Raw genomic sequence first — 26,874 nt, 5'->3', positions numbered from 1 at the left:
TATTGATGCCCCAGTGAGGTCTCTCGCAGTATATGGATAAGCTATTGATGCCCCCAGTGAGGGTCTCTCGCAGTATATGGATAAGCTATTGATGCCCCCAGTGAGGGTCTCTCGCAGTATATGGATAAGCTATTGATGCCCCCAGTGAGGGTCTCTCGCAGTATATGGATAAGCTATTGATGCCCCCAGTGAGGGTCTCTCGCAGTATATGGATAAGCTATTGATGCCCCCAGTGAGGGTCTCTCGCAGTATATGGATAAGCTATTGATGCCCCCAGTGAGGGTCTCTCGCAGTATATGGATAAGCTATTGATGCCCCCAGTGAGGGTCTCTCGCAGTATATGGATAAGCTATTGATGCCCCCAGCGAGGGTCTCTCGCAGTATATGGATAAGCTATTGATGCCCCCAGCGAGGGTCTCTCGCAGTATATGGATAAGCTATTGATGCCCCCAGCGAGGGTCTCTCGCAGTATATGGATAAGCTATTGATGCCCCCAGCGAGGGTCTCTCGCAGTATATGGATAAGCTATTGATGCCCCCAGCGAGGGTCTCTCACAGTATATGGATAAGCTATTGATACCCCCAGTGAGGGTCTCTCACAGTATATGGATAAGGTGCAATGTCGGTACAGTGGAACCTTCCTATGAATGGGTGCGGTGGCCTTATATTCATGGATAGATTGTATATTAGCTCTACAAGCCATAGAATTTTGGTTAGAGAAATAAGATTGTTTCCCTGTTATACAAAACAAATTTATTTTGCAATCAGTTAAGTTTTTATTGAATTCTAACTACTTTATGTTTGACGGGCGTTTCCATCTCCAGAAGCGCGGGGCCGTGATGGGGGCTTCGTTTGCTCCCCCCATGCCAACCTCTTCTCGGGGTGGGTGGGGAGGTCCCACGTTTTTGGAGATGACGGCCCATATAGATCATTTAGTTTGTTTCTATCGCTACATTGACGATTGCGAGATGTACAGACCTTGTTGGCTTTTGTGCAGCATTGAAATAAGGGGGTACCGGGTATCACATTTACACATGAAACTCACCCTGCTACGCTATCTTTTCTACATATTACACTCACAGTTAGTGGTTGGATATACAGACTACTCTCCATTGTAAACCAATAACCCATAATACGCTGTTGCATGCGGATAGTGTACATCCCGTGCCCTGTGTGAGAGAGACATCCCGGTTGGACATCCCGTGCCCTGTGTGAGAGAGGCGTCCCGGTTGGACATCCCGTGCCCTGTGTGAGAGAGAGGCGTCCTGGTTGGACATCCCGTGCCCTGTGTGTGAGAGAGGCGTCCTGGTTGGACATCCCGTGCCCTGTGTGTGAGAGAGGCGTCCTGGTTGGACATCCCGTGCCCTGTGTGAGAGAGAGGCGTCCTGGTTGGACATCCCGTGCCCTGTGTGTGAGAGAGGCGTCCTGGTTGGACATCCCGTGCCCTGTGTGAGAGAGACGTCCCGGTTGGACATCCCGTGCCCTGTGTGAGAGAGAGGCGTCCCGGTTGGACATCCCGTGCCCTGTGTGAGAGAGGCGTCCTGGTTGGACATCCCGTGCCCTGTGTGAGAGAGACGTCCCGGTTGGACATCCCGTGCCCTGTGTGAGAGAGGCGTCCTGGTTGGACATCCCGTGCCCTGTGTGAGAGAGACATCCCGGTTGGACATCCCGTGCCCTGTGTGAGAGAGACATCCCGGTTGGACATCCCGTGCCCTGTGTGAGAGAGGCGTCCTGGTTGGACATCCCGTGCCCTGTGTGAGAGAGACATCCCGGTTGGACATCCCGTGCCCTGTGTGAGAGAGACATCCCGGTTGGACATCCCGTGCCCTGTGTGAGAGAGGCATCCCGGTTGGACATCCCGTGCCCTGTGTGAGAGAGGCATCCCGGTTGGACATCCCGTGCCCTGTGTGAGAGAGACATCCCGGTTGGACATCCCGTGCCCTGTGTGAGAGAGGCGTCCCGGTTGGACATCCCGTGCCCTGTGTGAGAGAGGCGTCCCGGTTGGACATCCCGTGCCCTGTGTGAGAGAGGCGTCCCGGTTGGACATCCCGTGCCCTGTGTGAGAGAGACATCCCGGTTGGACATCCCGTGCCCTGTGTGAGAGAGGCGTCCCGGTTGGACATCCCGTGCCCTGTGTGAGAGAGGCGTCCTGGTTGGACATCCCGTGCCCTGTGTGAGAGAGAGGCGTCCCGGTTGGACATCCCGTGCCCTGTGTGAGAGAGGCATCCCGGTTGGACATCCCGTGCCCTGTGTGAGAGAGGCATCCCGGTTGGACATCCCGTGCCCTGTGTGAGAGAGACGTCCCGGTTGGACATCCCGTGCCCTGTGTGAGAGAGAGGCGTCCCGGTTGGACATCCCGTGCCCTGTGTGAGAGAGGCGTCCCGGTTGGACATCCCGTGCCCTGTGTGAGAGAGAGACATCCCGGTTGGACATCCCGTGCCCTGTGTGAGAGAGAGGCATCCCGGTTGGACATCCCGTGTCCTGTGTGAGAGAGGCATCCCGGTTGGACATCCCGTGTCCTGTGTGAGAGAGACATCCCGGTTGGACATCCCGTGCCCTGTGTGAGAGAGACATCCCGGTTGGACATCCCGTGCCCTGTGTGAGAGAGAGGCATCCCGGTTGGACATCCCGTGTCCTGTGTGAGAGAGGCATCCCGGTTGGACATCCCGTGCCCTGTGTGAGAGAGAGGCGTCCCGGTTGGACATCCCGTGTCCTGTGTGAGAGAGAGGCGTCCCGGTTGGACATCCCGTGTCCTGTGTGAGAGAGGCATCCCGGTTGGACATCCCGTGTCCTGTGTGAGAGAGGCGTCCCGGTTGGACATCCCGTGTCCTGTGTGAGAGAGGCATCCCGGTTGGACATCCCGTGCCCTGTGTGTGAGAGAGACATCCCGGTTGGACGGTTTAAGTATATTTTAGTATCTGGAATGATGAAGGAAAGTGGGGGAAGGGGGAAGAAAAGGGAAAAAGAGAAGAGAATTTTTTCCCCCTTCCCCTCCTGTTTTGTTACCTTGCTTGGAATAGGACACATGACTATTGGTGGCAAGGGTTAATTGTTTGTATGGGAGGATTATGTGTGACTATTTAAACAGGTGAGGGGGGAGGGTTACTCGGCTTCTGAGGAAGTGGCTAAGGGCCACGAAACGCCCCAAGCCGAGCCGGGTATGTTGTGGGGTGGAGCCCATTATGTTTCTTTCATGCTTTTACTATAATAATAAAGACTTTTGTATTTATAAATCGACTGTTGCTCTGTGCTTCATCTCATGATTCTGTTAGAAACAGAGAACTTCTCTGGAGCCTGGGGCATAAGAGCTTACACTCCAACGGATAGATTTGCAGCCAGAGTTAGGGAAAGGTGCCAAACCAGCAAGGCTTTTATATTATCCAGGGCTACGTGCACTATACACGGGCATTCTGATATACGGAGCCAGCAGGAAACTGTGGGACAGAATGCTCTGTTATACAGATAGCTAGAATCTCAGCCATAAAGCAGGGCAGAACTGCTGCTTACAATGGGGGATCAGATAGGATCTGTGCCACTGTGACAGAATGCTCTGTTATACAGATAGCTAGAATCTCAGCCATAAAGCAGGGCAGGACTGCTGCTTACAATGGGGGGGATCAGATAGGATCTGTGCCACTGTGACAGAATGCTCTGTTATACAGATAGCTAGAATCTCAGCCATAAAGCAGGGCAGGACTGCTGCTTACAATGGGGGGGGATCAGATAGGATCTGTGCCACTGTGACAGAATGCTCTGTTATACAGATAGCTAGAATCTCAGCCATAAAGCAGGGCAGGACTGCTGCTTACAATGGGGGGGGATAGGATCTGTGCCACTGTGACAGAATGCTCTGTTATACAGATAGCTAGAATCTCAGCCATAAAGCAGGGCAGGACTGCTGCTTACAATGGGGGGATCAGATAGGATCTGTGCCACTGTGACAGAATGCTCTGTTATACAGATAGCTAGAATCTCAGCCATAAAGCAGGGCAGGACTGCTGCTTACAATGGGGGGGGATCAGATAGGATCTGTGCCACTGTGACAGAATGCTCTGTTATACAGATAGCTAGAATCTCAGCCATAAAGCAGGGCAGGACTGCTGCTTACAATGGGGGGGGATCAGATAGGATCTGTGCCACTGTGACAGAATGCTCTGTTATACAGATAGCTAGAATCTCAGCCATAAAGCAGGGCAGGACTGCTGCTTACAATGGGGGGGGATAGGATCTGTGCCACTGTGACAGAATGCTCTGTTATACAGATAGCTAGAATCTCAGCCATAAAGCAGGGCAGGACTGCTGCTTACAATGGGGGGATCAGATAGGATCTGTGCCACTGTGACAGAATGCTCTGTTATACAGATAGCTAGAATCTCAGCCATAAAGCAGGGCAGGACTGCTGCTTACAATGGGGGGATCAGATAGGATCTGTGCCACTGTGACAGAATGCTCTGTTATACAGATAGCTAGAATCTCAGCCATAAAGCAGGGCAGGACTGCTGCTTACAATGGGGGGGGATCAGATAGGATCTGTGCCACTGTGACAGAATGCTCTGTTATACAGATAGCTAGAATCTCAGCCATAAAGCAGGGCAGGACTGCTGCTTACAATGGGGGGGGATCAGATAGGATCTGTGCCACTGTGACAGAATGCTCTGTTATACAGATAGCTAGAATCTCAGCCATAAAGCAGGGCAGGACTGCTGCTTACAATGGGGGGGGATCAGATAGGATCTGTGCCACTGTGACAGAATGCTCTGTTATACAGATAGCTAGAATCTCAGCCATAAAGCAGGGCAGGACTGCTGCTTACAATGGGGGGGATCAGATAGGATCTGTGCCACTGTGACAGAATGCTCTGTTATACAGATAGCTAGAATCTCAGCCATAAAGCAGGGCAGGACTGCTGCTTACAATGGGGGGATCAGATAGGATCTGTGCCACTGTGACAGAATGCTCTGTTATACAGATAGCTAGAATCTCAGCCATAAAGCAGGGCAGGACTGCTGCTTACAATGGGGGGATCAGATAGGATCTGTGCCACTGTGACAGAATGCTCTGTTATACAGATAGCTAGAATCTCAGCCATAAAGCAGGGCAGGACTGCTGCTTACAATGGGGGGGGATAGGATCTGTGCCACTGTGACAGAATGCTCTGTTATACAGATAGCTAGAATCTCAGCCATAAAGCAGGGCAGGACTGCTGCTTACAATGGGGGGATCAGATAGGATCTGTGCCACTGTGACAGAATGCTCTGTTATACAGATAGCTAGAATCTCAGCCATAAAGCAGGGCAGGACTGCTGCTTACACTGGGGGATCAGATAGGATCTGTGCCACTGTGACAGAATGCTCTGTTATACAGATAGCTAGAATCTCAGCCATAAAGCAGGGCAGGACTGCTGCTTACAATGGGGGGATCAGATAGGATCTGTGCCACTGTGACAGAATGCTCTGTTATACAGATAGCTAGAATCTCAGCCATAAAGCAGGGCAGGACTGCTGCTTACAATGGGGGGATCAGATAGGATCTGTGCCACTGTGACAGAATGCTCTGTTATACAGATAGCTAGAATCTCAGCCATAAAGCAGGGCAGGACTGCTGCTTACAATGGGGGGGATCAGATAGGATCTGTGCCACTGTGACAGAATGCTCTGTTATACAGATAGCTAGAATCTCAGCCATAAAGCAGGGCAGGACTGCTGCTTACAATGGGGGGATCAGATAGGATCTGTGCCACTGTGACAGAATGCTCTGTTATACAGATAGCTAGAATCTCAGCCATAAAGCAGGGCAGGACTGCTGCTTACAATGGGGGGGATCAGATAGGATCTGTGCCACTGTGACAGAATGTTCTGTTATACAGATAGCTAGAATCTCAGCCATAAAGCAGGGCAGGACTGCTGCTTACAATGGGGGGGGATAGGATCTGTGCCACTGTGACAGAATGCTCTGTTATACAGATAGCTAGAATCTCAGCCATAAAGCAGGGCAGGACTGCTGCTTACAATGGGGGGATCAGATAGGATCTGTGCCACTGTGACAGAATGCTCTGTTATACAGATAGCTAGAATCTCAGCCATAAAGCAGGGCAGGACTGCTGCTTACAATGGGGGGGATCAGATAGGATCTGTGCCACTGTGACAGAATGCTCTGTTATACAGATAGCTAGAATCTCAGCCATAAAGCAGGGCAGGACTGCTGCTTACAATGGGGGGGGATAGGATCTGTGCCACTGTGACAGAATGCTCTGTTATACAGATAGCTAGAATCTCAGCCATAAAGCAGGGCAGGACTGCTGCTTACAATGGGGGGATCAGATAGGATCTGTGCCACTGTGACAGAATGCTCTGTTATACAGATAGCTAGAATCTCAGCCATAAAGCAGGGCAGGACTGCTGCTTACACTGGGGGGATCAGATAGGATCTGTGCCACTGTGACAGAATGCTCTGTTATACAGATAGCTAGAATCTCAGCCATAAAGCAGGGCAGGACTGCTGCTTACAATGGGGGGATCAGATAGGATCTGTGCCACTGTGACAGAATGCTCTGTTATACAGATAGCTAGAATCTCAGCCATAAAGCAGGGCAGGACTGCTGCTTACAATGGGGGGATCAGATAGGATCTGTGCCACTGTGACAGAATGCTCTGTTATACAGATAGCTAGAATCTCAGCCATAAAGCAGGGCAGGACTGCTGCTTACAATGGGGGGGATCAGATAGGATCTGTGCCACTGTGACAGAATGCTCTGTTATACAGATAGCTAGAATCTCAGCCATAAAGCAGGGCAGGACTGCTGCTTACAATGGGGGGATCAGATAGGATCTGTGCCACTGTGACAGAATGCTCTGTTATACAGATAGCTAGAATCTCAGCCATAAAGCAGGGCAGGACTGCTGCTTACAATGGGGGGGATCAGATAGGATCTGTGCCACTGTGACAGAATGTTCTGTTATACAGATAGCTAGAATCTCAGCCATAAAGCAGGGCAGGACTGCTTTATGGCTGAGATATACACACAGTACCCCCCCCCACAGAAGGAGCCAGTAGTGCTCGCTGGGCACAGGGGGCACTTTCCTGCCTCGCTTTCCCACACTGGCGCAAAGTCGCTGGGCACAGGGGGCACTTTCCCGCCTCCCTTTCCCACACTGGCGCAAAGTCGCTGGGCACAGGGGGCACTTTCCCGCCTCCCTTTCCCACACTGGCGCAAAGTCGCTGGGCACAGAGGGGCACTTTCCCGCCTCGCTTTCCCACACTGGCGCAAAGTCGCTGGGCACAGGGGGCACTTTCCCGCCTCCCTTTCCCACACTGGCGCAAAGTCGCTGGGCACATGGGGCACTTTCCCGCCTCGCTTTCCCACACTGGCGCAAAGTCGCTGGGCACAGAGGGCACTTTCCCACACTGGCGCAAAGTCGCTGGGCACATGGGGCACTTTCCCGCCTCGCTTTCCCACACTGGCGCAAAGTCGCTGGGCACATGGGGCACTTTCCCGCCTCGCTTTCCCACACTGGTGCAAAGTCGCTGGGCACAGAAGGGCACTTTCCCGCCTCCCTTTCCCACACTGGCGCAAAGTCGCTGGGCACAGAGGGGCACTTTCCCGCCTCGCTTTCCCACACTGGCGCAAAGTCGCTGGGCACATGGGGCACTTTCCCGCCTCGCTTTCCCACACTGGCGCAAAGTCGCTGGGCACATGGGGCACTTTCCCGCCTCGCTTTCCCACACTGGCGCAAAGTCGCTGGGCACATGGGGGCACTTTCCCGCCTCGCTTTCCCACACTGGCGCAAAGTCGCTGGGCACATGGGGCACTTTCCCGCCTCGCTTTCCCACACTGGCGCAAAGTCGCTGGGCACAGAAGGGCACTTTCCCGCCTCCCTTTCCCACACTGGCGCAAAGTCGCTGGGCACAGGGGGCACTTTCCCGCCTCCCTTTCCCACACTGGTGCAAAGTCGCTGGGCACAGAGGGCACTTTCCCGCCTCCCTTTCCCACACTGGCGCAAAGTCGCTGGGCACAGGGGGCACTTTCCCGCCTCCCTTTCCCACACTGGCGCAAAGTCGCTGGGCACAGAGGGCACTTTCCCGCCTCGCTTTCCCACACTGGCGCAAAGTCGCTGGGCACAGAGGGCACTTTCCCGCCTCGCTTTCCCACACTGGCGCAAAGTCGCTGGGCACAGAAGGGCACTTTCCCGCCTCCCTTTCCCACACTGGCGCAAAGTCGCTGGGCACAGGGGGCACTTTCCCGCCTCCCTTTCCCACACTGGCGCAAAGTCGCTGGGCACAGGGGGCACTTTCCCGCCTCGCTTTCCCACACTGGCGCAAAGTCGCTGGGCACAGGGGGCACTTTCCCGCCTCCCTTTCCCACACTGGCGCAAAGTCGCTGGGCACAGGGGGCACTTTCCTGCCTCGCTTTCCCACACTGGCGCAAAGTCGCTGGGCACAGGGGGCACTTTCCCGCCTCCCTTTCCCACACTGGCGCAAAGTCGCTGGGCACAGAGGGCACTTTCCCGCCTCGCTTTCCCACACTGGCGCAAAGTCGCTGGGCACAGAAGGGCACTTTCCCGCCTCCCTTTCCCACACTGGCGCAAAGTCGCTGGGCACAGGGGGCACTTTCCCGCCTCCCTTTCCCACACTGGCGCAAAGTCGCTGGGCACAGGGGGCACTTTCCTGCCTCGCTTTCCCACACTGGCGCAAAGTCGCTGGGCACAGAAGGGCACTTTCCCGCCTCCCTTTCCCACACTGGCGCAAAGTCGCTGGGCACAGGGGGCACTTTCCCGCCTCCCTTTCCCACACTGGCGCAAAGTCGCTGGGCACAGGGGGCACTTTCCCGCCTCCCTTTCCCACACTGGCGCAAAGTCGCTGGGCACAGGGGGCACTTTCCCGCCTCCCTTTCCCACACTGGCGCAAAGTCGCTGGGCACAGGGGGCACTTTCCCGCCTCGCTTTCCCACACTGGCGCAAAGTCGCTGGGCACAGGGGGCACTTTCCTGCCTCGCTTTCCCACACTGGCGCAAAGTCGCTGGGCACAGGGGGCACTTTCCCGCCTCGCTTTCCCACACTGGCGCAAAGTCGCTGGGCACAGGGGGCACTTTCCCACACTGGCGCAAAGTCGCTGGGCACAGAGGGCACTTTCCCGCCTCCCTTTCCCACACTGGCGCAAAGTCGCTGGGCACAGGGGGCACTTTCCCGCCTCGCTTTCCCACACTGGCGCAAAGTCGCTGGGCACAGGGGGCACTTTCCCGCCTCCCTTTCCCACACTGGCGCAAAGTCGCTGGGCACAGGGGGCACTTTCCCGCCTCGCTTTCCCACACTGGCGCAAAGTCGCTGGGCACAGGGGGCACTTTCCCGCCTCCCTTTCCCACACTGGCGCAAAGTCGCTGGGCACAGGGGGCACTTTCCCGCCTCCCTTTCCCACACTGGCGCAAAGTCGCTGGGCACAGGGGGCACTTTCCCGCCTCGCTTTCCCACACTGGCGCAAAGTCGCTGGGCACAGGGGGCACTTTCCCGCCTCGCTTTCCCACACTGGCGCAAAGTCGCTGGGCACAGGGGGCACTTTCCCGCCTCGCTTTCCCACACTGGCGCAAAGTCGCTGGGCACAGGGGGCACTTTCCCGCCTCGCTTTCCCACACTGGCGCAAAGTCGCTGGGCACAGGGGGCACTTTCCCGCCTCCCTTTCCCACACTGGCGCAAAGTCGCTGGGCACAGGGGGCACTTTCCCGCCTCGCTTTCCCACACTGGCGCAAAGTGGGCCTCAGTAGAACCCGCAGGGCGGGGCCAATGAGAGTAATACTCAGAAGTGGGCGGTCGGTGCGTACATACGTGTGGCGCTAAAGGGCGGCATGGTAATAAGCGGCGTGGTACGTGATGACGTAGGCGCCCCTGCGGGTCCCGATTGCTGCAGCCGCTTGTCAGTGTGACGAAGATTGGCAGCGGGTAATGTGTCAGTCACAGCGCCGCCCGCCCGCCCGCTCTACTCCCGCTGCTTCCCGGCAGCCGCCGCGCCCCCTGTGGGCACCGCTAGCGCCCCTCCCAGCCCCACTGGGCCCTACCGACACCGCCAGGCTGCCCCCTTTCCGCTGTGCGCGCCCCCGCACCCACCCGCTCTCCTGCACTGCGCGCCGCCGGACCCTCCCTCATCCTCCCCCCCGCCTGTGCGCGCACACCCCTGTCTGTAGTCACATGGGCTGAGCAGCCTATCCGCGCCCGGCTCTTTCTCTATCGGCCAATCGGCGCTGAGCGGGAACTGTTACTGGGGAGGGAAGGGAATGTAGGGAACGCGCGGGGAGGGGCCAGCTGCTGGGGGCGGGGTATGGGGGCTCAATCTGTGAGTGGGTAGTGCTGAAGGGAGGGGCACAGTACTGAGGGATGATATATATATGTTGGGCCATATGTACACAGTGACATGTTGGTGTGTGGGGCCCTGTGTCAGTCTGAGAGACATTCATGGGCTGTATGGGGCAACATTGGGCCCTGTGTGTGGGGGGGGCTACCAGTAGGCTATGGTGGGGCCCAAATATACAGGGCCCATATATACACAGGGGGGTATAGTGTGTGTATGGGGGGGCCCATATATAGACAGAGTGGGGCCACATGTATGGGGGTATAGTGTGTGTATGGGGGGGCCCATATATAGACAGAGTGGGGCCACATGTATGGGGGTATAGACAGACTAGGCCTGAGGGACAGCGGTGGGGAAGCCCCCAGTTCTGTTGGAGAGGACAGAGGTAAAAGTCCACTTTTTACACATAATTTAAAAATCCACATTTTCATAAACCAAATATATTAATTTCTGCCCATTTTATTCCTCACACTAAAGGTTGTCTGTCCTAGTTTCCCCACTCAGTTCCACTTGTAAAATGGGATTCCTGGGGCCACAGTTTTGTGGGGTTCAGCGACACCTGGTACATTCCCCGATTAGCTGGGTATTAACCGGACCTGCTGACCCTACTCATAGGCCTAAGGTAACCGGACCCGCTGAGTAGGGATAGGCCTAAGGTAACCGGACCTGCTGAGTAGGGATAGGCCTAAGGTAACCGGACCCGCTGAGTAGGGATAGGCCTAAGGTAACCGGACCCGCTGAGTAGGGATAGGCCTAAGGTAACCGGACCCGCTGAGTAGGGATAGGCCTAAGGTAACCGGACCCGCTGAGTAGGGATAGGCCTAAGGTAACCGGACCTGCTGAGTAGGGATAGGCCTAAGGTAACCAAACCCACTGAGTAGGGATAGGCCTAAGGTAACCGGACCTGCTGAGTAGGGATGGGCCTAAGGTAACCGGACCTGCTGAGTATTGATAGGCCTAAGGTAACCGGACCTGCTGAGTAGGTATAGGCCTAAGGTAACCGGACCCGCTGAGTAGGGATAGGCCTAAGGTAACCGGGCCCGCTGAGTAGGGATAGGCCTAAGGTAACCAAACCCACTGAGTAGGGATAGGCCTAAGGTAACCGGACCTGCTGAGTAGGGATAGGCCTAAGGTAACCGGACCTGCTGAGTAGGGATAGGCCTAAGGTAACCGGACCTGCTGAGTAGGGATGGGCCTAAGGTAACCGGACCTGCTGAGTATTGATAGGCCTAAGGTAACCGGGCCTGCTGAGTAGGTATAGGCATAAGGTAACCGGACCCGCTGAGTAGGGATAGGCCTAAGGTAACCGGACCTGCTGAGTAGGGATAGGCCTAAGGTAACCAAACCCGCTGAGTAGGGATAGGCCTAAGGTAACCGGACCTGCTGAGTAGGGATAGGCCTAAGGTAACCGGACCCGCTGAGTAGGGATAGGCCTAAGGTAACCGGGCCTGCTGAGTAGGGATAGGCCTAAGGTAACCGGACCTGCTGAGTAGGGATAGGCCTAAGGTAACCGGACCTGCTGAGTAGGGATAGGCCTAAGGTAACTGGGCCTGCTGAGTAGGGATAGGCCTAAGGTAACTGGGCCTGCTGAGTAGGGATAGGCCTAAGGTAACCGGACCTGCTGAGTAGGGATGGGCCTAAGGTAACCGGACCTGCTGAGTATTGATAGGCCTAAGGTAACCGGGCCTGCTGAGTAGGTATAGGCATAAGGTAACCGGACCCGCTGAGTAGGGATAGGCCTAAGGTAACCGGACCTGCTGAGTAGGGATAGGCCTAAGGTAACCGGGCCTGCTGAGTAGGGATAGGCCTAAGGTAACCGGACCCGCTGAGTAGGGATAGGCCTAAGGTAACCGGACCTGCTGAGTAGGGATAGGCCTAAGGTAACCGGACCTGCTGAGTATTGATAGGCCTAAGGTAACCGGGCCTGCTGAGTAGGTATAGGCATAAGGTAACCGGACCCGCTGAGTAGGGATAGGCCTAAGGTAACCGGACCTGCTGAGTAGGGATAGGCCTAAGGTAACCGGGCCTGCTGAGTAGGGATAGGCCTAAGGTAACCGGACCCGCTGAGTAGGGATAGGCCTAAGGTAACCGGACCCGCTGAGTAGGGATAGGCCTAAGGTAACCGGGCCTGCTGAGTAGGTATAGGCATAAGGTAACCGGACCCGCTGAGTAGGGATAGGCCTAAGGTAACCGGACCTGCTGAGTAGGGATAGGCCTAAGGTAACCGGGCCTGCTGAGTAGGGATAGGCCTAAGGTAACCGGACCCGCTGAGTAGGGATAGGCCTAAGGTAACCGGACCTGCTGAGTAGGGATAGGCCTAAGGTAACCAAACCCGCTGAGTAGGGATAGGCCTAAGGTAACCGGACCTGCTGAGTAGGGATCAACTATTATTTTAGGACACACAGTGGGTCCTTTGACCATGAGAAACCCAGTCATAGAATGTTCTTTACTTTCCTTTTGGGAGAAACTCGGGTTCAGCCTGAGGGGTCTCAGGGATGGGACAGAGAGTTCTCCCCCCCCCAATGTACAATAGAGGGTGGAGTTTAAAGAACATGTAAACCCCCCACACACAAATATTTTAACAGTGAAAAGCCTCCTTGAAATCTTTCAATACCTGCCCCACTGGGTGCCCAGAGGTTAATAGAAAGGCTGCAACATCCCCTTAATCACTTAGATTTCCTTCTCTTCCTGTAACCCACTCGCCCCCCCCTCAGGAATTTGCTATGACTTCTGGCTTGTGGGCATGCTCAGTTGTTCTAAGCTCAGATTACTAAACACCCCCCCCAGCCTAGCAGCCAATGATGAGATGGCATTTGCTGGTTACCATAGAAACTCAGTTCTAGTTGTCTGCTTCAATTTTTTTCTCCTAACCTCCTCTCCTGAGCTCAGCTCAAACAAAGCAGAACTTTTATCAGAGACAGTTGTGCCTGTGTAAGCCTGCATTGTTGATGAAATGTACGCTGAATAAGAGTCTGTGTGTGTGTAGGCTGTTTGCAGATTTAAATGTATTTGATTATGTATCAGAGGGAAAATGGCCGCCGGGTGAAAGCTGCTATTTGCTTTAGGAACATGTGATGGTGCTGCAAGGGGAGGGGATATATGCAGTACTAATGGTGCCGTTTGGGTGGGGGAGACGTGCCCAACTGATATACACTGTAGGCAAATGTAGGCTTTACATGGCCTTTAATGTCAGTTCTGCCTATATTTACCTGTACAGGTTACAGGGCCCCATTCTGCAGAGGAACACAGCCATGCAGGAGCAGTGGGGATAGAGAAGCTGAGAGGTTCAAGGCGAGTGTGACGGCACAAGCACAAACGTGAGTCTCCTGGGAAAGGGGGGAGCCCATAGAGTTGGGGTGCTACTGGTTTTACCTTGATTGGTTACTTCTTGCCCTATGGCTGTTCCCTCTAGCTCAAATGCTGTGATTGGCTATTTCCTGCAGCCATTTGTATTTCCTACTGACTGGCTACATGTTTGTTTCATTACTGTGGAAGTTGTGAAGCTCTAATTGGCTCGCTCTGTGTGGGCGTCACCATTTCCCTATAAAGGCCAAGCTAAAGCTCTCTTTTTTTTTTTTATTTGTGTTTTTGTAATTATTTCACTTTTTGTTCAGCAAGTCTGGCATTTCAGCAATTACCTCTGACTCCTCCGTTCCCTTCTGGTTATTGCCCCACTCACATTCAGCATTAGTGCAGGGAACCAACTTCAAAACATTTTATTTTGTCATTTTTATGAATTCCCTCTCCTGTGAGCCGCGAGGTATCTCGTTACAATAGGTGCATGCTTCACTCGCCGTGTGATGGGTTTCTTGGTGTTAATTGCCCCCATTGTAAATTGTGAACATGAATAACAGCCCTATAGATTCTTTCCCCACACAGATACTGGCTCAGGAGCCCAGGCCCACAGTCACCGTGATGTGAAAGGCCAAGGCGCAGGGCATCATGATGTCTGCTGAGAGACTGGACATGGACAATTACTCAGAGGAACAGCAGGTATTTCCTCCCTAATTCCTGTGCATGAATGGATGGGGTGTGGGTGCCTGTATATAAATGGGTGGGGGCATGGCTGCCTGTGTATAAAAGGTTTTGGTATGGCTGCCTGTGTATAAATGGGTGGGCCATGGCTGCCTGTGTATAAATGGGTGGGCCATGGCTGCCTGTATATAAATGGGTGGGGGCATGGCTGCCTGTGTATAAATGGGTGGGGGCATGGCTGCCTGTGTATAAATGGGTGGGCCATGGCTGCCTGTATATAAATGGGTGGGGGCATGGCTGCCTGTGTATAAATGGGTGGGGGCATGGCTGCCTGTGTATAAATGGGTGGGCCATGGCTGCCTGTATATAAATGGGTGGGGGCATGGCTGCCTGTGTATAAATGGGTGGGGGCATGGCTGCCTGTGTATAAATGGGTGGGCCATGGCTGCCTGTATATAAATGGGTGGGGGCATGGCTGCCTGTGTATAAATGGGTGGGGGCATGGCTGCCTGTGTATAAATGGGTGGGCCATGGCTGCCTGTGTATAAATGGGTGGGCCATGGCTGCCTGTGCATGAATGGATGGGGTGTGGGTGCCTGTATATAAATGGGTGGGGGCATGGCTGCCTGTGCATGAATGGATGGGGTGTGGCTGCCTGTGTATAAATGGGTGGGCCATGGCTGCCTGTGTATAAATGGGTGGGCCATGGCTGCCTGTGTATAAATGGGTGGGCCATGCCTGCCTATGTATAAATGGGTGGGCCATGGCTGCCTGTGTATAAATGGGTGGGCCACGGCTGCCTGTGTATAAATGGGTGGGCCATGGCTGCCTGTGTATAAATGGGTGGGCCATGGCTGCCTGTGTATAAATGGGTGGGCCATGGCTGCCTGTGTATAAATGGGTGGGCCATGGCTGCCTGTGTATAAATGGGTGGGCCACGACTGGCTGTGGAAGTGAGTGCCTGTGTAAGAATAGGTGGGGGTGTTGGTGCCTGTGGGTGGTTATAGGAAGAATATGTGTAACCCTGTCCCTCACTGCATGTCTTTTAGTTACAAGTCATCACTCAGTTTAAGACTGAGGAAGACCCTGTGTGTGTCAATCCGTCTGACCCATCCCCTGCGTCTGGGGAGAATCCTATGGAGGCGGATAAACAGTCCATATACAGGTGGGTGGTCCTTACGCACCCTCCCGTCATGTGTTTAGCGACTCTGGCTACTGGCTGTGTGTCTCACTGACCCCATTCTCTCCCCCCAGGCACCCACTCTTCCCCCTTCTTGCTCTGCTCTTTGAGAAATGTGAAGGCTGCACACAGGGGGCCGAAGGCACAACCTCCGCCAGCTTTGACTTGGATATTGAGACATTCGTCAGGCGCCATCACAAGGAGGGCAAGGATTTCTTCTCCGATGACCCAGAGACTGACAGCCTGGTGTGTCTCTGTGTGTTACTGGGTGTCTCTGTGTTACTGGGTGTCTCTGTGTTACTGGGTGTCTCTGTGTTACGGTGTGTCTCTGTGTTACTGGGTGTCTCTGTGTTACTGGGTGTCTCTGTGTTACTGGGTGTCTCTGTGTTACGGTGTGTCTCTGTGTTACTGGGTGTCTCTGTGTTACTGGGTGTCTCTGTGTTACTGGGTGTCTCTGTGTTATTGGGTGTCTCTGTGTTACTGGGTGTCTCTGTGTTATTGGGTGTCTCTGTGTTACTGGGTGTCTCTGTGTTACTGGGTGTCTCTGTGTTACTGGGTGTCTCTGTGTTACTGGGTGTCTCTGTGTTACTGGGTGTCTCTGTGTTACTGGGTGTCTCTGTGTTACGGTGTGTCTCTGTGTTACGGTGTGTCTCTGTGTTACTGGGTGTCTCTGTGTTACTGGGTGTCTCTTTGTGTCTGGGTGTCTCTATATTACTGGGTGTCTCTGTTTGTGTCTGTGTGTCTTTGTGTGTGTCTGGGTGTCTCTGTGTTACTGGGTGTCTCTGTGTTACGGTGTGTCTCTGTGTTACTGGGTGTCTCTGTGTTACTGGGTGTCTCTGTGTTACTGGGTGTCTCTGTGTTACTGGGTGTCTGTGTTACTGTGTGTCTCTGTGTGTGTCTGGGTGTCTCTGTGTTACTGGGTGTCTCTGTGTTACTGGGTGTCTCTGTTACTGGGTGTCTCTGTGTTACTGGGTGTCTCTGTGTTACTGGGTGTCTCTGTGTGTGTCTGGGTGTCTCTGTGTGTGTCTGGGTGTCTCTGTGTGTGTCTGGGTGTCTCTGTGTGTGTCTGGGTGTCTCTGTGTGTGTCTGGGTGTCTCTGTGTTACTGGGTGTCTCTGTGTGTGTCTGGGTGTCTCTGTGTTACTGGGTCTCTGTGTGTGTCTGTGTTACTGTGTGCACCCCCAGCCTATAGCAATGCAGTTACAGCTGCTGGTACCAAGTGCATATACAGACGCTGGCAGTGGCACAGTACCGAGGGTCTCCCCCAGGGGGCTCCCTGCTTACTGAGCCTCGCCATCAGGCCACACTGTGGGTTGGGAATGATCGTACGACCGTCTGGTTGCGGTTGAGATACAGATAATACACAGTTCCTGGGGCAGAGATGGGCAGACCTATAACCCACCTCCCTGCCCCACAGATGGTGAAAGCGATCCAGGTGCTGCGGATCCACCTGTTGGAGCTGGAGAAGGTGAATGAGCTCTGTAAGGATTTCTGTAGTCGCTACATCTCCTGCCTGAAGACTAAAATGAACAGCGAGACGCTGCTGAGCGGCGAGGCTGCCGGTCCTTACTCACCTGTACAGGTACCAGTGGGGGGGTCTCACTTGTAATGCTGGGGGGGGGGGGTGAAACAAAGGGGCAGAGATGTGCCAGACCCATTCCTCTTCCCTGTTTGTACTTACAGAGTGGGATCAGCTGGGGTGGAACTAAGGAACGGGTGAGTGTTATAATGAACTATGGAGTCCTGTGTACCTGCATTGACATGTCCCCACCCACTGAAACCCCACCCACTGCAAGCCCACCCCCACTCCTGCCTGTCTCTGCCTGGTGGCAGCCATGCTTGGTCCTGACCCACTGCCTCTCCCTGTTTGTACTTACAGAGTGGGATCGGTGGGACCCTCAGCCCGCAGGGAATTGTACTTCCAGCCTCAGCTTTGCAGCAAGGGAATGTGGCCGTGGCAACCATGGCAGGTACTGTACTTCCCACCCACTCCTGGGGGCCCTTCATTTCATTGGTTTCTTTTCTTGCTTCCTTGTGTTGACTTTGGGGTTGTCCTTTCCCCTAGGTGGCACTGTGTACCAGCCTGTGACTGTTGTTACCCCCCAGGGGCAGGTTGTGGCTCAGGCTCTGTCCCCTGGCACCATCCGCATTCAGAACTCTCAGGTGTGTGGCTGTCTGTCTGTCTGTGTCTGTCACCCAATTCATTCATACCCCTCTTCCAAGATAAAAATCAAATTGTAAGCACCAATATAGTTACATAGTTACATAGGGTTGAAAAAAGACCAATGTCCATCAAGTTCATCCCATCCAAGTAAACCCAGCACACCTAACCCCCACCTACCAATCTATACACTCACATACATAAACTATATATACACCCACTAGTACTAACTGTAGGTATTAGTATCACAATAGCCTTGGGTATTCTGCTTGATCAAGAACTCATCCAGGCCCCTCTTATAGGCACTAACAGAATCTGGGGCAGGGACTGATGGGAATGTGATAGGGACCTTAGATTGTAAGCTCACTGGGGCAGGGACTGATGGGAATGGGATAGGGACCTTAGATTGTAAGCTCACTAGGGCAGGGGCTGATGGGAATGGGATAGGGACCTTAGACTGTAAGCTCACTGGGGCAGGGGCTGATGGGAATGGGATAGGGACCTTAGATTGTAAGCTCACTGGGGCAGGGACTGATGGGAATGGGATAGGGACCTTAGATTGTAAGCTCACTAGGGCAGGGACTGATGGGAATGTGATAGGTACCTTAGATTGTAAGCTCACTGGGGCAGGGGCTGATGGGAATGGGATAGGGACCTTAGAGTGTAAGCTCACTGGGGCAGGGGCTGATGGGAATGGGATAGGGACCTTAGATTGTAAGCTCACTGGGGCAGGGGCTGATGGGAATGGGATAGGGACCTTAGATTGTAAGCTCACTGGGGCAGGGGCTGATGGGAATGGGATAGGGACCTTAGATTGTAAGCTCACTGGGGCAGGGACTGATGGGAATGTAATAGGGACCTTAGATTGTATGCTCACTGGGGCAGGGACTGATGGGAATGTAATAGGGACCTTAGATTGTATGCTCACTGGGGCAGGCACTGATGGGAATGATGTATAATCTTAGTACAGTGCTGATATAACTAAAGAATCATATTCTGCCCCTGCCCAGTTTCTATCCCACCCCAGTTACCCATTAATGCCCCCCAGTAACCCTCTCTCTCCCCCTCTCTGTGCAGCTGCAGTTACAGCTCAGTCAGGATCTGGGGCTTCTGCACTCGGATGACGGATCTGGAAAGAACAAACGAGGGGTCCTTCCCAAACAGGCCACTAACGTCATGAGATCCTGGCTCTTCCAGCACATTGGGGTGAGTGTGCACTCATCTCCTCTCCCCTATCCCTGTGAGGCTCCACCCCCATGTCCCCTATCCCTGTGAGGTTCCGCCCCCATGTCCCCTATCCCTGTGAGGTTCCGCCCCCATGTCCCCTATCTCTGTGAGGTTCCGCCCCCATGTCCCCTATCCCTGTGAGCTTCCTCCCCCATGTCCCCTATCCCTGTGAGGCTCCGCCCCCATGTTCCCTATCCCTGTGAGCTTCCTCCCCCATGTCCCCTATCCCTGTGAGGCTCCGCCCCCATGTTCCCTATCCCTGTGAGGTTCCTCCCCCATGTGCCCTATCCCTGTGAGGCTCCGCCCCATGTCCCCTATCCATGTGAGCTTCCTCCCCCATGTCCCATATCCCTGTGAGGTTCCTCCCCCATGTCCCCTATCCCTGTGAGCTTCCTCCCCCATGTCCCCTATCCCTGTGAGGCTCCGCCCCATGTTCCCTATCCATGTGAGCTTCCTCCCCCATGTCCCCTATCCCTGTGAGGCTCCGCCCCCATGTTCCCTATCCATGTGAGCTTCCTCCCCCATGTCCCCTATCCCTGTGAGGCTCCGCCCCCATGTTCCCTTTCCCTGTGAGGTTCCTCCCCCATGTCCCCTATCCCTGTGAGGCTCCGCCCCCTGTTCCCTATCCATGTGAGCTTCCTCCCCCATGTCCCCTATCCCTGTGAGGCTCCGCCCCCATGTTCCCTTTCCCTGTGAGGTTCCTCCCCCATGTCCCCTATCCCTGTGAGGCTCCGCCCCCTGTTCCCTATCCATGTGAGCTTCCTCCCCCATGTCCCCTATCCCTGTGAGGCTCCGCCCCACTGTTCCCTATCCCTGTGAGGTTCCTCCCCCATGTCCCCTATCCCTGTGAGGCTCCGCCCCATGTTCCCTATCCATGTGAGCTTCCTCCCCCATGTCCCCTATCCCTGTGAGCTTCCTCCCCCATGTTCCCTATCCATGTGAGCTTCCTCCCCCATGTCCCCTATCCCTGTGAGGCTCCGCCCCATGTCCCCTATCCCTGTGAGCTTCCTCCCCCATGTCCCCTATCCCTGTGAGGCTCCGCCCCCATGTTCCCTATCCCTGTGAGGTTCCTCCCCCATGTCCCCTATCCCTGTGAGGCTCCGCCCCATGTTCCCTATCCATGTGAGCTTCCTCCCCCATGTCCCCTATCCCTGTGAGCTTCCTCCCCCATGTCCCCTATCCCTGTGAGGCTCCGCCCCATGTTCCCTATCCCTGTGAGGTTCCTCCCCCATGTCCCCTATCCCTGTGAGGCTCCGCCCCATGTCCCCTATCCCTGTGAGCTTCCTCCCCCATGTCCCCTATCCCTGTGAGCTTCCTCCCCCATGTCCCCTATCCCTGTGAGGCTCCGCCCCATGTTCCCTATCCCTGTGAGGTTCCTCCCCCATGTCCCCTATCCCTGTGAGGCTCCGCCCCATGTCCCCTATCCCTGTGAGCTTCCTCCCCCATGTCCCCTATCCCTGTGAGGCTCCGCCCCCATGTCCCCTATCCCTGTGAGGCTCCGCCCCATGTTCCCTATCCATGTGAGCTTCCTCCCCCATGTCCCCTATCCCTGTGAGGCTCCGCCCCATGTCCCCTATCCCTGTGAGCTTCCTCCCCCATGTCCCCTATCCCTGTGAGGCTCCGCCCCCATGTTCCCTATCCCTGTGAGGTTCCTCCCCCATGTCCCCTATCCCTGTGAGGCTCCGCCCCATGTTCCCTATCCATGTGAGCTTCCTCCCCCATGTCCCCTATCCCTGTGAGCTTCCTCCCCCATGTCCCCTATCCCTGTGAGGCTCCGCCCCATGTTCCCTATCCCTGTGAGGTTCCTCCCCCATGTCCCCTATCACTGTGAGGCTCCGCCCCATGTTCCCTATCCATGTGAGCTTCCTCCCCCATGTCCCCTATCCCTGTGAGACTCCGCCCCCATGTTCCCTTTCCCTGTGAGGTTCCTCCCCCATGTCCCCTATCCCTGTGAGGCTCCGCCCCATGTTCCCTATCCATGTGAGCTTCCTCCCCCATGTCCCCTATCCCTGTGAGGCTCTGCCCCCATGTCCCCTATCCCTGTGAGGCTCTGCCCCCATGTCCCCTATCCCTGTGAGGCTCCGCCCCCATGTCCCCTATCCATGTGAGCTTCCTCCCCCATGTCCCCTATCCCTGTGAGGCTCCGCCCCATGTTCCCCATCCATGTGAGCTTCCTCCCCCATGTCCCCTATCCCTGTGAGGCTCCGCCCCCATGTCCCCTATCCCTGTGAGGCTCTGCCCCCATGTCCCCTATCCCTGTGAGGCTCCGCCCCATGTCCCCTATCCCTGTGAGGCTCCGCCCCATGTTCCCTATCCCTGTGAGCTTCCTCCCCCATGTCCCCTATCCCTGTGAGCTTCCTCCCCCATGTCCCCTATCCCTGTGAGGCTCCGCCCCCATGTTCCCTATCCCTGTGAGGTTCCTCCCCCATGTGCCCTATCCCTGTGAGGCTCCGCCCCATGTTCCCTATCCATGTGAGCTTCCTCCCCCATGTCCCCTATCCCTGTGAGCTTCCTCCCCCATGTCCCATATCCCTGTGAGGTTCCTCCCCCATGTCCCCTATCCCTGTGAGCTTCCTCCCCCATGTCCCCTATCCCTGTGAGGCTCCGCCCCATGTTCCCTATCCATGTGAGCTTCCTCCCCCATGTCCCCTATCCCTGTGAGGCTCCGCCCCCATGTTCCCTTTCCCTGTGAGGTTCCTCCCCCATGTCCCCTATCCCTGTGAGGCTCCGCCCCCTGTTCCCTATCCATGTGAGCTTCCTCCCCCATGTCCCCTATCCCTGTGAGGTTCCTCCCCCATGTCCCCTATCCCTGTGAGGCTCCGCCCCCATGTTCCCTATCCCTGTGAGGTTCCTCCCCCATGTCCCCTATCCCTGTGAGGCTCCGCCCCATGTTCCCTATCCCTGTGAGCTTCCTCCCCCATGTCCCCTATCCCTGTGAGGTTCCTCCCCCATGTTCCCTATCCCTGTGAGGTTCCTCCCCCATGTCCCCTATCCCTGTGAGGCTCCGCCCCCATGTCCCCTATCCCTGTGAGGCTCCGCCCCATGTTCCCTATCCATGTGAGCTTCCTCCCCCATGTCCCCTATCCCTGTGAGGCTCTGCCCCCATGTCCCCTATCCCTGTGAGGCTCCGCCCCCATGTCCCCTATCCCTGTGAGGCTCCGCCCCCGTGCCAGTCTAACAGCGATGCCTTGTGTCCCTCTGTAGCACCCGTACCCCACAGAGGATGAAAAGAAGCAGATTGCGGCGCAGACAAACCTGACGCTGCTCCAGGTTAATAACTGGTGAGTGGGACTGAGACTGGTGCCAGTATTGGGGGTTGTTGGTGCAGAAGTGGGGTCAGTAGCAGAATTTGGGGCCCATATTCATGAATCCATTCCCTGCAGGTTTATCAATGCCCGACGCAGGATCCTGCAGCCCATGTTGGACTCCAGCAGCAGCGACACCCCCAAGGCCAAGAAGAAGAGTGGGCAGAGCCGCCCGGTGCAGAGATTCTGGCCCGACTCCATAGCCGGGGGGGCACAGCCGGGCACAGACATTGGCATTGCTGATGGTAAGGAGTCTCTGCTTCCATTGCTGCCCCCTTGCATTCCTGCCCCTTATACACCGACTCCATCTCTCCCCCCAGGCACCGTCGTGACTCTGTCGGCCCCCGGGGGTCTCGGAACAGACAGCTTGCAGTCGCTGACATCGGACGGCGCCACCCTGGCCGTGCAGCAGGTGATGCTGGGGGGGCAAAGCGATGACGACTCGCTGGATACAGACCAGGAGGAAACAGACACTGGAATCAGTGAAGGGGAGCTGAGGGGACTGGTACTGAGCAGCGGGGGGCTGCAGTGATACAGATTGCTCCCTACTGCCCCGTGGGTTGCACGGAACTCTCCTTGGGGGGGCGCCCATGTAACCTGCCCACAGTGTGCTGAACTGCCCCCCGCTGCCAATCACCGTATCCTTCACTTGTGACAATGAATTTTGCACCTTAATAAGTGGACTGTGGCTCCCAGGGGTCCCCTAGAGCCAAGGGGGAAGTGACCCAAACAGAACCGGAGCGGGGGCTTTGTCATGTGGACAATAAAGGGCTCTCCCAGCCCAGAAAGGGGGATTTTGTATGATGTGTAGGTCACTGCCGGCCAGATGGTTGGTCACTTGTGTTATTATTATCCCGGGGTGTCTCGAGTGAGAGTGCGGGTGGCTCTCACACTGGGCTGCCATGTTGTACGTGCCAACTCCTACAGCCCATGGACTGGATGAGTTATGGTGCCAGTCACACTGGGATGCCATGTTGTACGTGCCAACTCCTACAGCCCATGGACTGGATGAGTTATGGTGCCAGTCACACTGGGCTGCCATGTTGTACGTGCCAACTCCTACAGCCCATGGATAGTATGAATTATGGTGCCAGTCACACTGGGCTGCCATGTTGTACGTGCCAACTCCTACAGCCCATGGACTGGATGAGTTATGGTGCCAGTCACACTGGGCTGCCATGTTGTACGTGCCAACTCCTTCAGCCCATGGACTGGATGAGTTATGGTGCCAGTCACACTGGGCTGCCATGTTGTACGTGCCAACTCCTACAGCCCATGGATTGTATGAGTTATGGTGCCAGTCACACTGGGCTGCCATGTTGTACGTGCCAACTCCTACAGCCCATGGATTGTATGAGTTATGGTGCCAGTCACACTGGGCTGCCATGTTGTACGTGCCAACTCCTACAGCCCAAGGACTGGATGAGTGATGGTGCCAGTCACACTGGGCTGCCATGTTGTACGTGCCAGCTCCTACAGCCCATGGATTGTATGAGTTATGGTGCCAGTCACACTGGGCTGCCATGTTGTACGTGCCAACTCCTACAGCCCATGGATTGTATGAGTTATGGTGCCAGTCACACTGGGCTGCCATGTTGTACGTGCCAACTCCTACAGCCCATGGACTGGATGAGTTATGGTGCCAGTCACACTGGGCTGCCATGTTGTACGTGCCAACTCCTGCAGCCCATGGATTGTATGAGTTATGGTGCCAGTCACACTGGGCTGCCATGTTGTACGTGCCAACTCCTACAGCCCATGGATTGTATGAGTTATGGTGCCAGTCACACTGGGCTGCCATGTTGTACGTGCCAACTCCTACAGCCCATGGATAGTATGAATTATGGTGCCAGTCACACTGGGCTGCCATGTTGTACGTGCCAACTCCTACAGCCCATGGACTGGATGAGTTATGGTGCCAGTCACACTGGGCTGCCATGTTGTACGTGCCAACTCCTTCAGCCCATGGACTGGATGAGTTATGGTGCCAGTCACACTGGGCTGCCATGTTGTACGTGCCAACTCCTACAGCCCATGGATTGTATGAGTTATGGTGCCAGTCACACTGGGCTGCCATGTTGTACGTGCCAACTCCTACAGCCCAAGGACTGGATGAGTGATGGTGCCAGTCACACTGGGCTGCCATGTTGTACGTGCCAGCTCCTACAGCCCATGGATTGTATGAGTTATGGTGCCAGTCACACTGGGCTGCCATGTTGTACGTGCCAACTCCTACAGCCCATGGATTGGATGAGTTACGGTGCCAGTGTGTGTGGGATAGACACCATGATGGCACTCTGGGGGTGGCACTGGGCCACCATGGTTATTTCCCAGCCATTACAGCCCATGTGTTGGGTGCCACCCGCAGTGCCCTCCATTGGGCGCATAAATGGCTGATTTTACTCCCCTAATGATAGAACTGTATTTTTGTAGGGTTGTGAGAAAATAAACCTTGGAACATCCCGTGTCCCTGTCTCCTTTCTCTTATCCTATTGGTGGAAGGAAGAGAGGGTCCATCTATGAATGCGCTGCCCTGTGTGTAAGAGCTTACAGTCTAAATTGTGCTTACGGGGGGAGCTGGAAGTTGTGGGGTTGGGCATATGTTTGGCACAAGAGCTGACTCAGCACCCATCAGCTTCTGCCCCTGACTATGTATGGGGGGGGGGGGGGGGGGGGGGGGGGGTGTTATCCTCTCAGGTCCTAGAATCCATCACTGCAACATGGAAGCAGGTCAGGATAGGGTTAAATGTATGTAAATAACATAAAAGCCTGGAATGTTTCCTTTAATCACTGAATACTGTGGGCCGGTACTGTGGGCCGGTACTGTGGGCCGGTACTGTGGGCCGGTACCACTCATATCTGAAACAAAACAAATCAAATATCATTAATTGATCACAAAAACACTTGAAGCCCCAGTGCCGGGCTGAGGTTCTGCTCCATTCAAGTGGGCCGAGACCCCGGTATCTGTCAGGGAGTTCTGCTCCGTGTTCCATGTTCCGTAATTGTGGTTCTTGGGTTTCTGCCTATTTGTCAGTAGCCCACAGGCATCCCAGCACATACCCCACCCATTGGGAACCACAGGGGGGCGCAGTGTTCCACTCAGTACCGGGCGGGGTGCTTGGCTCTTCCATAACAGAACCAGTGCCCACTGGGGGTTCCTAACATTTGGCACCCCCAGTGATTTTTACTTCTCCTTTAAAGGGAAACTACCCCTGAATAATGTAGGTCTGTATAACAGTATATTGTATAAACAGCCCATTTTATATATATATATATATATATATATCCCTCCTCCATCTAAATAAACTTATTTAGCAGTATGTGCCATTGGCTAATCCTAAATAGGAAACTGCCATTTTAAGTACTAAGGGCCGCCCCCTGGGATCACATGATTCACAGTGCACACAAATATCAGCCAGTGAATGGACAGAGTTCTGTCTTTTTTCTCCCCCACACTACTTCCTGTTACAGTTAGAGCTGCATCACTTCCTGTCAGCCGATCTCTGAGGGAACACACAGCCCATCACTTCCTGTCGGCTGATCTCTGAGGGAACACACAGCCCATCACTTCCTGTCGGCCGATCTCTGAGGGAACACACAGCCCATCACTTCCTGTCGGCCGATCTCTGAGGGAGCACACAGCCCATCACTTCCTGTCGGCCGATCTCTGAGGGAACACACAGCCCATCACTTCCTGTCGGCCGATCTCTGAGGGAGCACACAGCCCATCACTTCCTGTCGGCCGATCTCTGAGGGAACACACAGCCCATCACTTCCTGTCGGCCGATCTCTGAGGGAACACACAGCCCATCACTTCCTGTCGGCCGATCTCTGAGGGAACACACAGCCCATCACTTCCTGTCGGCCGATCTCTGAGGGAACACACAGCCCATCACTTCCTGTCGGCCGATCTCTGAGGGAACACACAGCCCATCACTTCCTGTCGGCCGATCTCTGAGGGAACACACAGCCCATCACTTCCTGTCGGCCGATCTCTGAGGGAACACACAGCCCATCACTTCCTGTCGGCCGATCTCTGAGGGAACACACAGCCCATCACTTCCTGTCGGCCGATCTCTGAGGGAACACACAGCCCATCACTTCCTGTCGGCCGATCTCTGAGGGAACACACAGCCCATCACTTCCTGTCGGCCGATCTCTGAGGGAACACACAGCCCATCACTTCCTGTCGGCCGATCTCTGAGGGAACACACAGCCCATCACTTCCTGTCGGCCGATCTCTGAGGGAACACACAGCCCATCACTTCCTGTTGGCCGATCTCTGAGGGAACACACAGCCCATCACTTCCTGTCAGCTGATCTCTGAGGGAGCACACAGCCCATCACTTCCTGTCGGCCGATCTCTGAGGGAACACACAGCCCATCACTTCCTGTCAGCTGATCTCTGAGGGAGCACACAGCCCATCACTTCCTGTTGGCTGATCTCTGAGGGAACACACAGCCCATCACTTCCTGTCAGCTGATCTCTGAGGGAGCACACAGCCCATCACAAAATGGCGGCTCAAGGGAAAGGAGGTAAAAGGGCAATATTTACTGATATATATATTCCAGTTTGGGAGATTCTTTAACATAATATAAACTGTTGGTTACATATTCATTCTGGGGGTGTAGTTTCCCTTTAAGTATTTATTTAAGTAAAAGCCCCATGAAGAGGCCTGTGTGACACGGTAA

General features: G+C 54.9%; 2 protein-coding genes across 4 annotated transcripts; one reads left to right on the top strand and one right to left on the bottom strand.

The window, feature by feature from the left end:
* Positions 1–9,823: 9,823 nt before the first annotated feature.
* On the top strand, positions 9,824–24,645 carry pknox1 (PBX/knotted 1 homeobox 1). Of its 3 annotated transcripts, none has more exons than XM_031896394.1 (13): positions 9,824–9,929; positions 13,553–13,652; positions 14,215–14,328; positions 15,360–15,475; positions 15,565–15,736; positions 16,907–17,071; positions 17,173–17,205; positions 17,369–17,459; positions 17,555–17,652; positions 18,728–18,856; positions 22,082–22,158; positions 22,261–22,427; positions 22,503–24,645. In XM_031896394.1, the coding sequence occupies exons 3-13, from the start codon at positions 14,278–14,280 to the stop codon at positions 22,712–22,714; spliced, it is 1,311 nt and encodes a 436-aa protein (XP_031752254.1). In that variant the 5' UTR covers positions 9,824–9,929; positions 13,553–13,652; positions 14,215–14,277; the 3' UTR covers positions 22,715–24,645. The 3 variants fall into 3 exon arrangements, with proteins under 3 accessions (XP_031752254.1, XP_031752253.1, XP_031752255.1); XM_031896393.1 differs by having other exon boundaries at positions 14,198–14,328; XM_031896395.1 differs by lacking the exon at positions 17,173–17,205 and having other exon boundaries at positions 14,198–14,328.
* Positions 22,675–24,415, bottom strand: LOC101732917. Its single transcript, XM_031896392.1, has 2 exons — positions 23,156–24,415; positions 22,675–23,086 (listed from the first exon to the last, which is right to left on the bottom strand). Exons 1-2 carry the CDS (start codon positions 24,395–24,397, stop codon positions 22,886–22,888), a joined length of 1,443 nt encoding a protein of 480 aa, XP_031752252.1. The 5' UTR covers positions 24,398–24,415; the 3' UTR covers positions 22,675–22,885.
* Positions 24,646–26,874: the final 2,229 nt, after the last annotated feature.

This window comes from Xenopus tropicalis, chromosome 2 (assembly GCF_000004195.4).
Source record: "Xenopus tropicalis strain Nigerian chromosome 2, UCB_Xtro_10.0, whole genome shotgun sequence".
Lineage (NCBI taxonomy): Eukaryota > Metazoa > Chordata > Amphibia > Anura > Pipidae > Xenopus > Xenopus tropicalis.
Note: the sequence above shows the minus strand (reverse complement) of the source record. Positions and strands in the feature narration are given on the sequence as shown.

Bases quoted from the DNA above. Each gene is read 5' to 3' on its own strand.
- pknox1 (XM_031896394.1), top strand. From the start codon at position 14,278: ATGATGTCTGCTGAGAGACTGGACATGGACAATTACTCAGAGGAACAG. The intron at 15,476-15,564 runs GTGGGTGGTCCT...CTCTCCCCCCAG, and splicing joins GATAAACAGTCCATATACAG to GCACCCACTCTTCCCCCTTC. The intron at 15,737-16,906 runs GTGTGTCTCTGT...CCTGCCCCACAG, and splicing joins ACCCAGAGACTGACAGCCTG to ATGGTGAAAGCGATCCAGGT.
- LOC101732917 (XM_031896392.1), bottom strand. From the start codon at position 24,397: ATGGCAGCCCAGTGTGACTGGCACCATAACTCATACAATCCATGGGCT. The intron at 23,087-23,155 runs ATGGCATCCCAG...GGCACGTACAAC, and splicing joins TAGGAGTTGGCACGTACAAC to ATGGCAGCCCAGTGTGAGAG.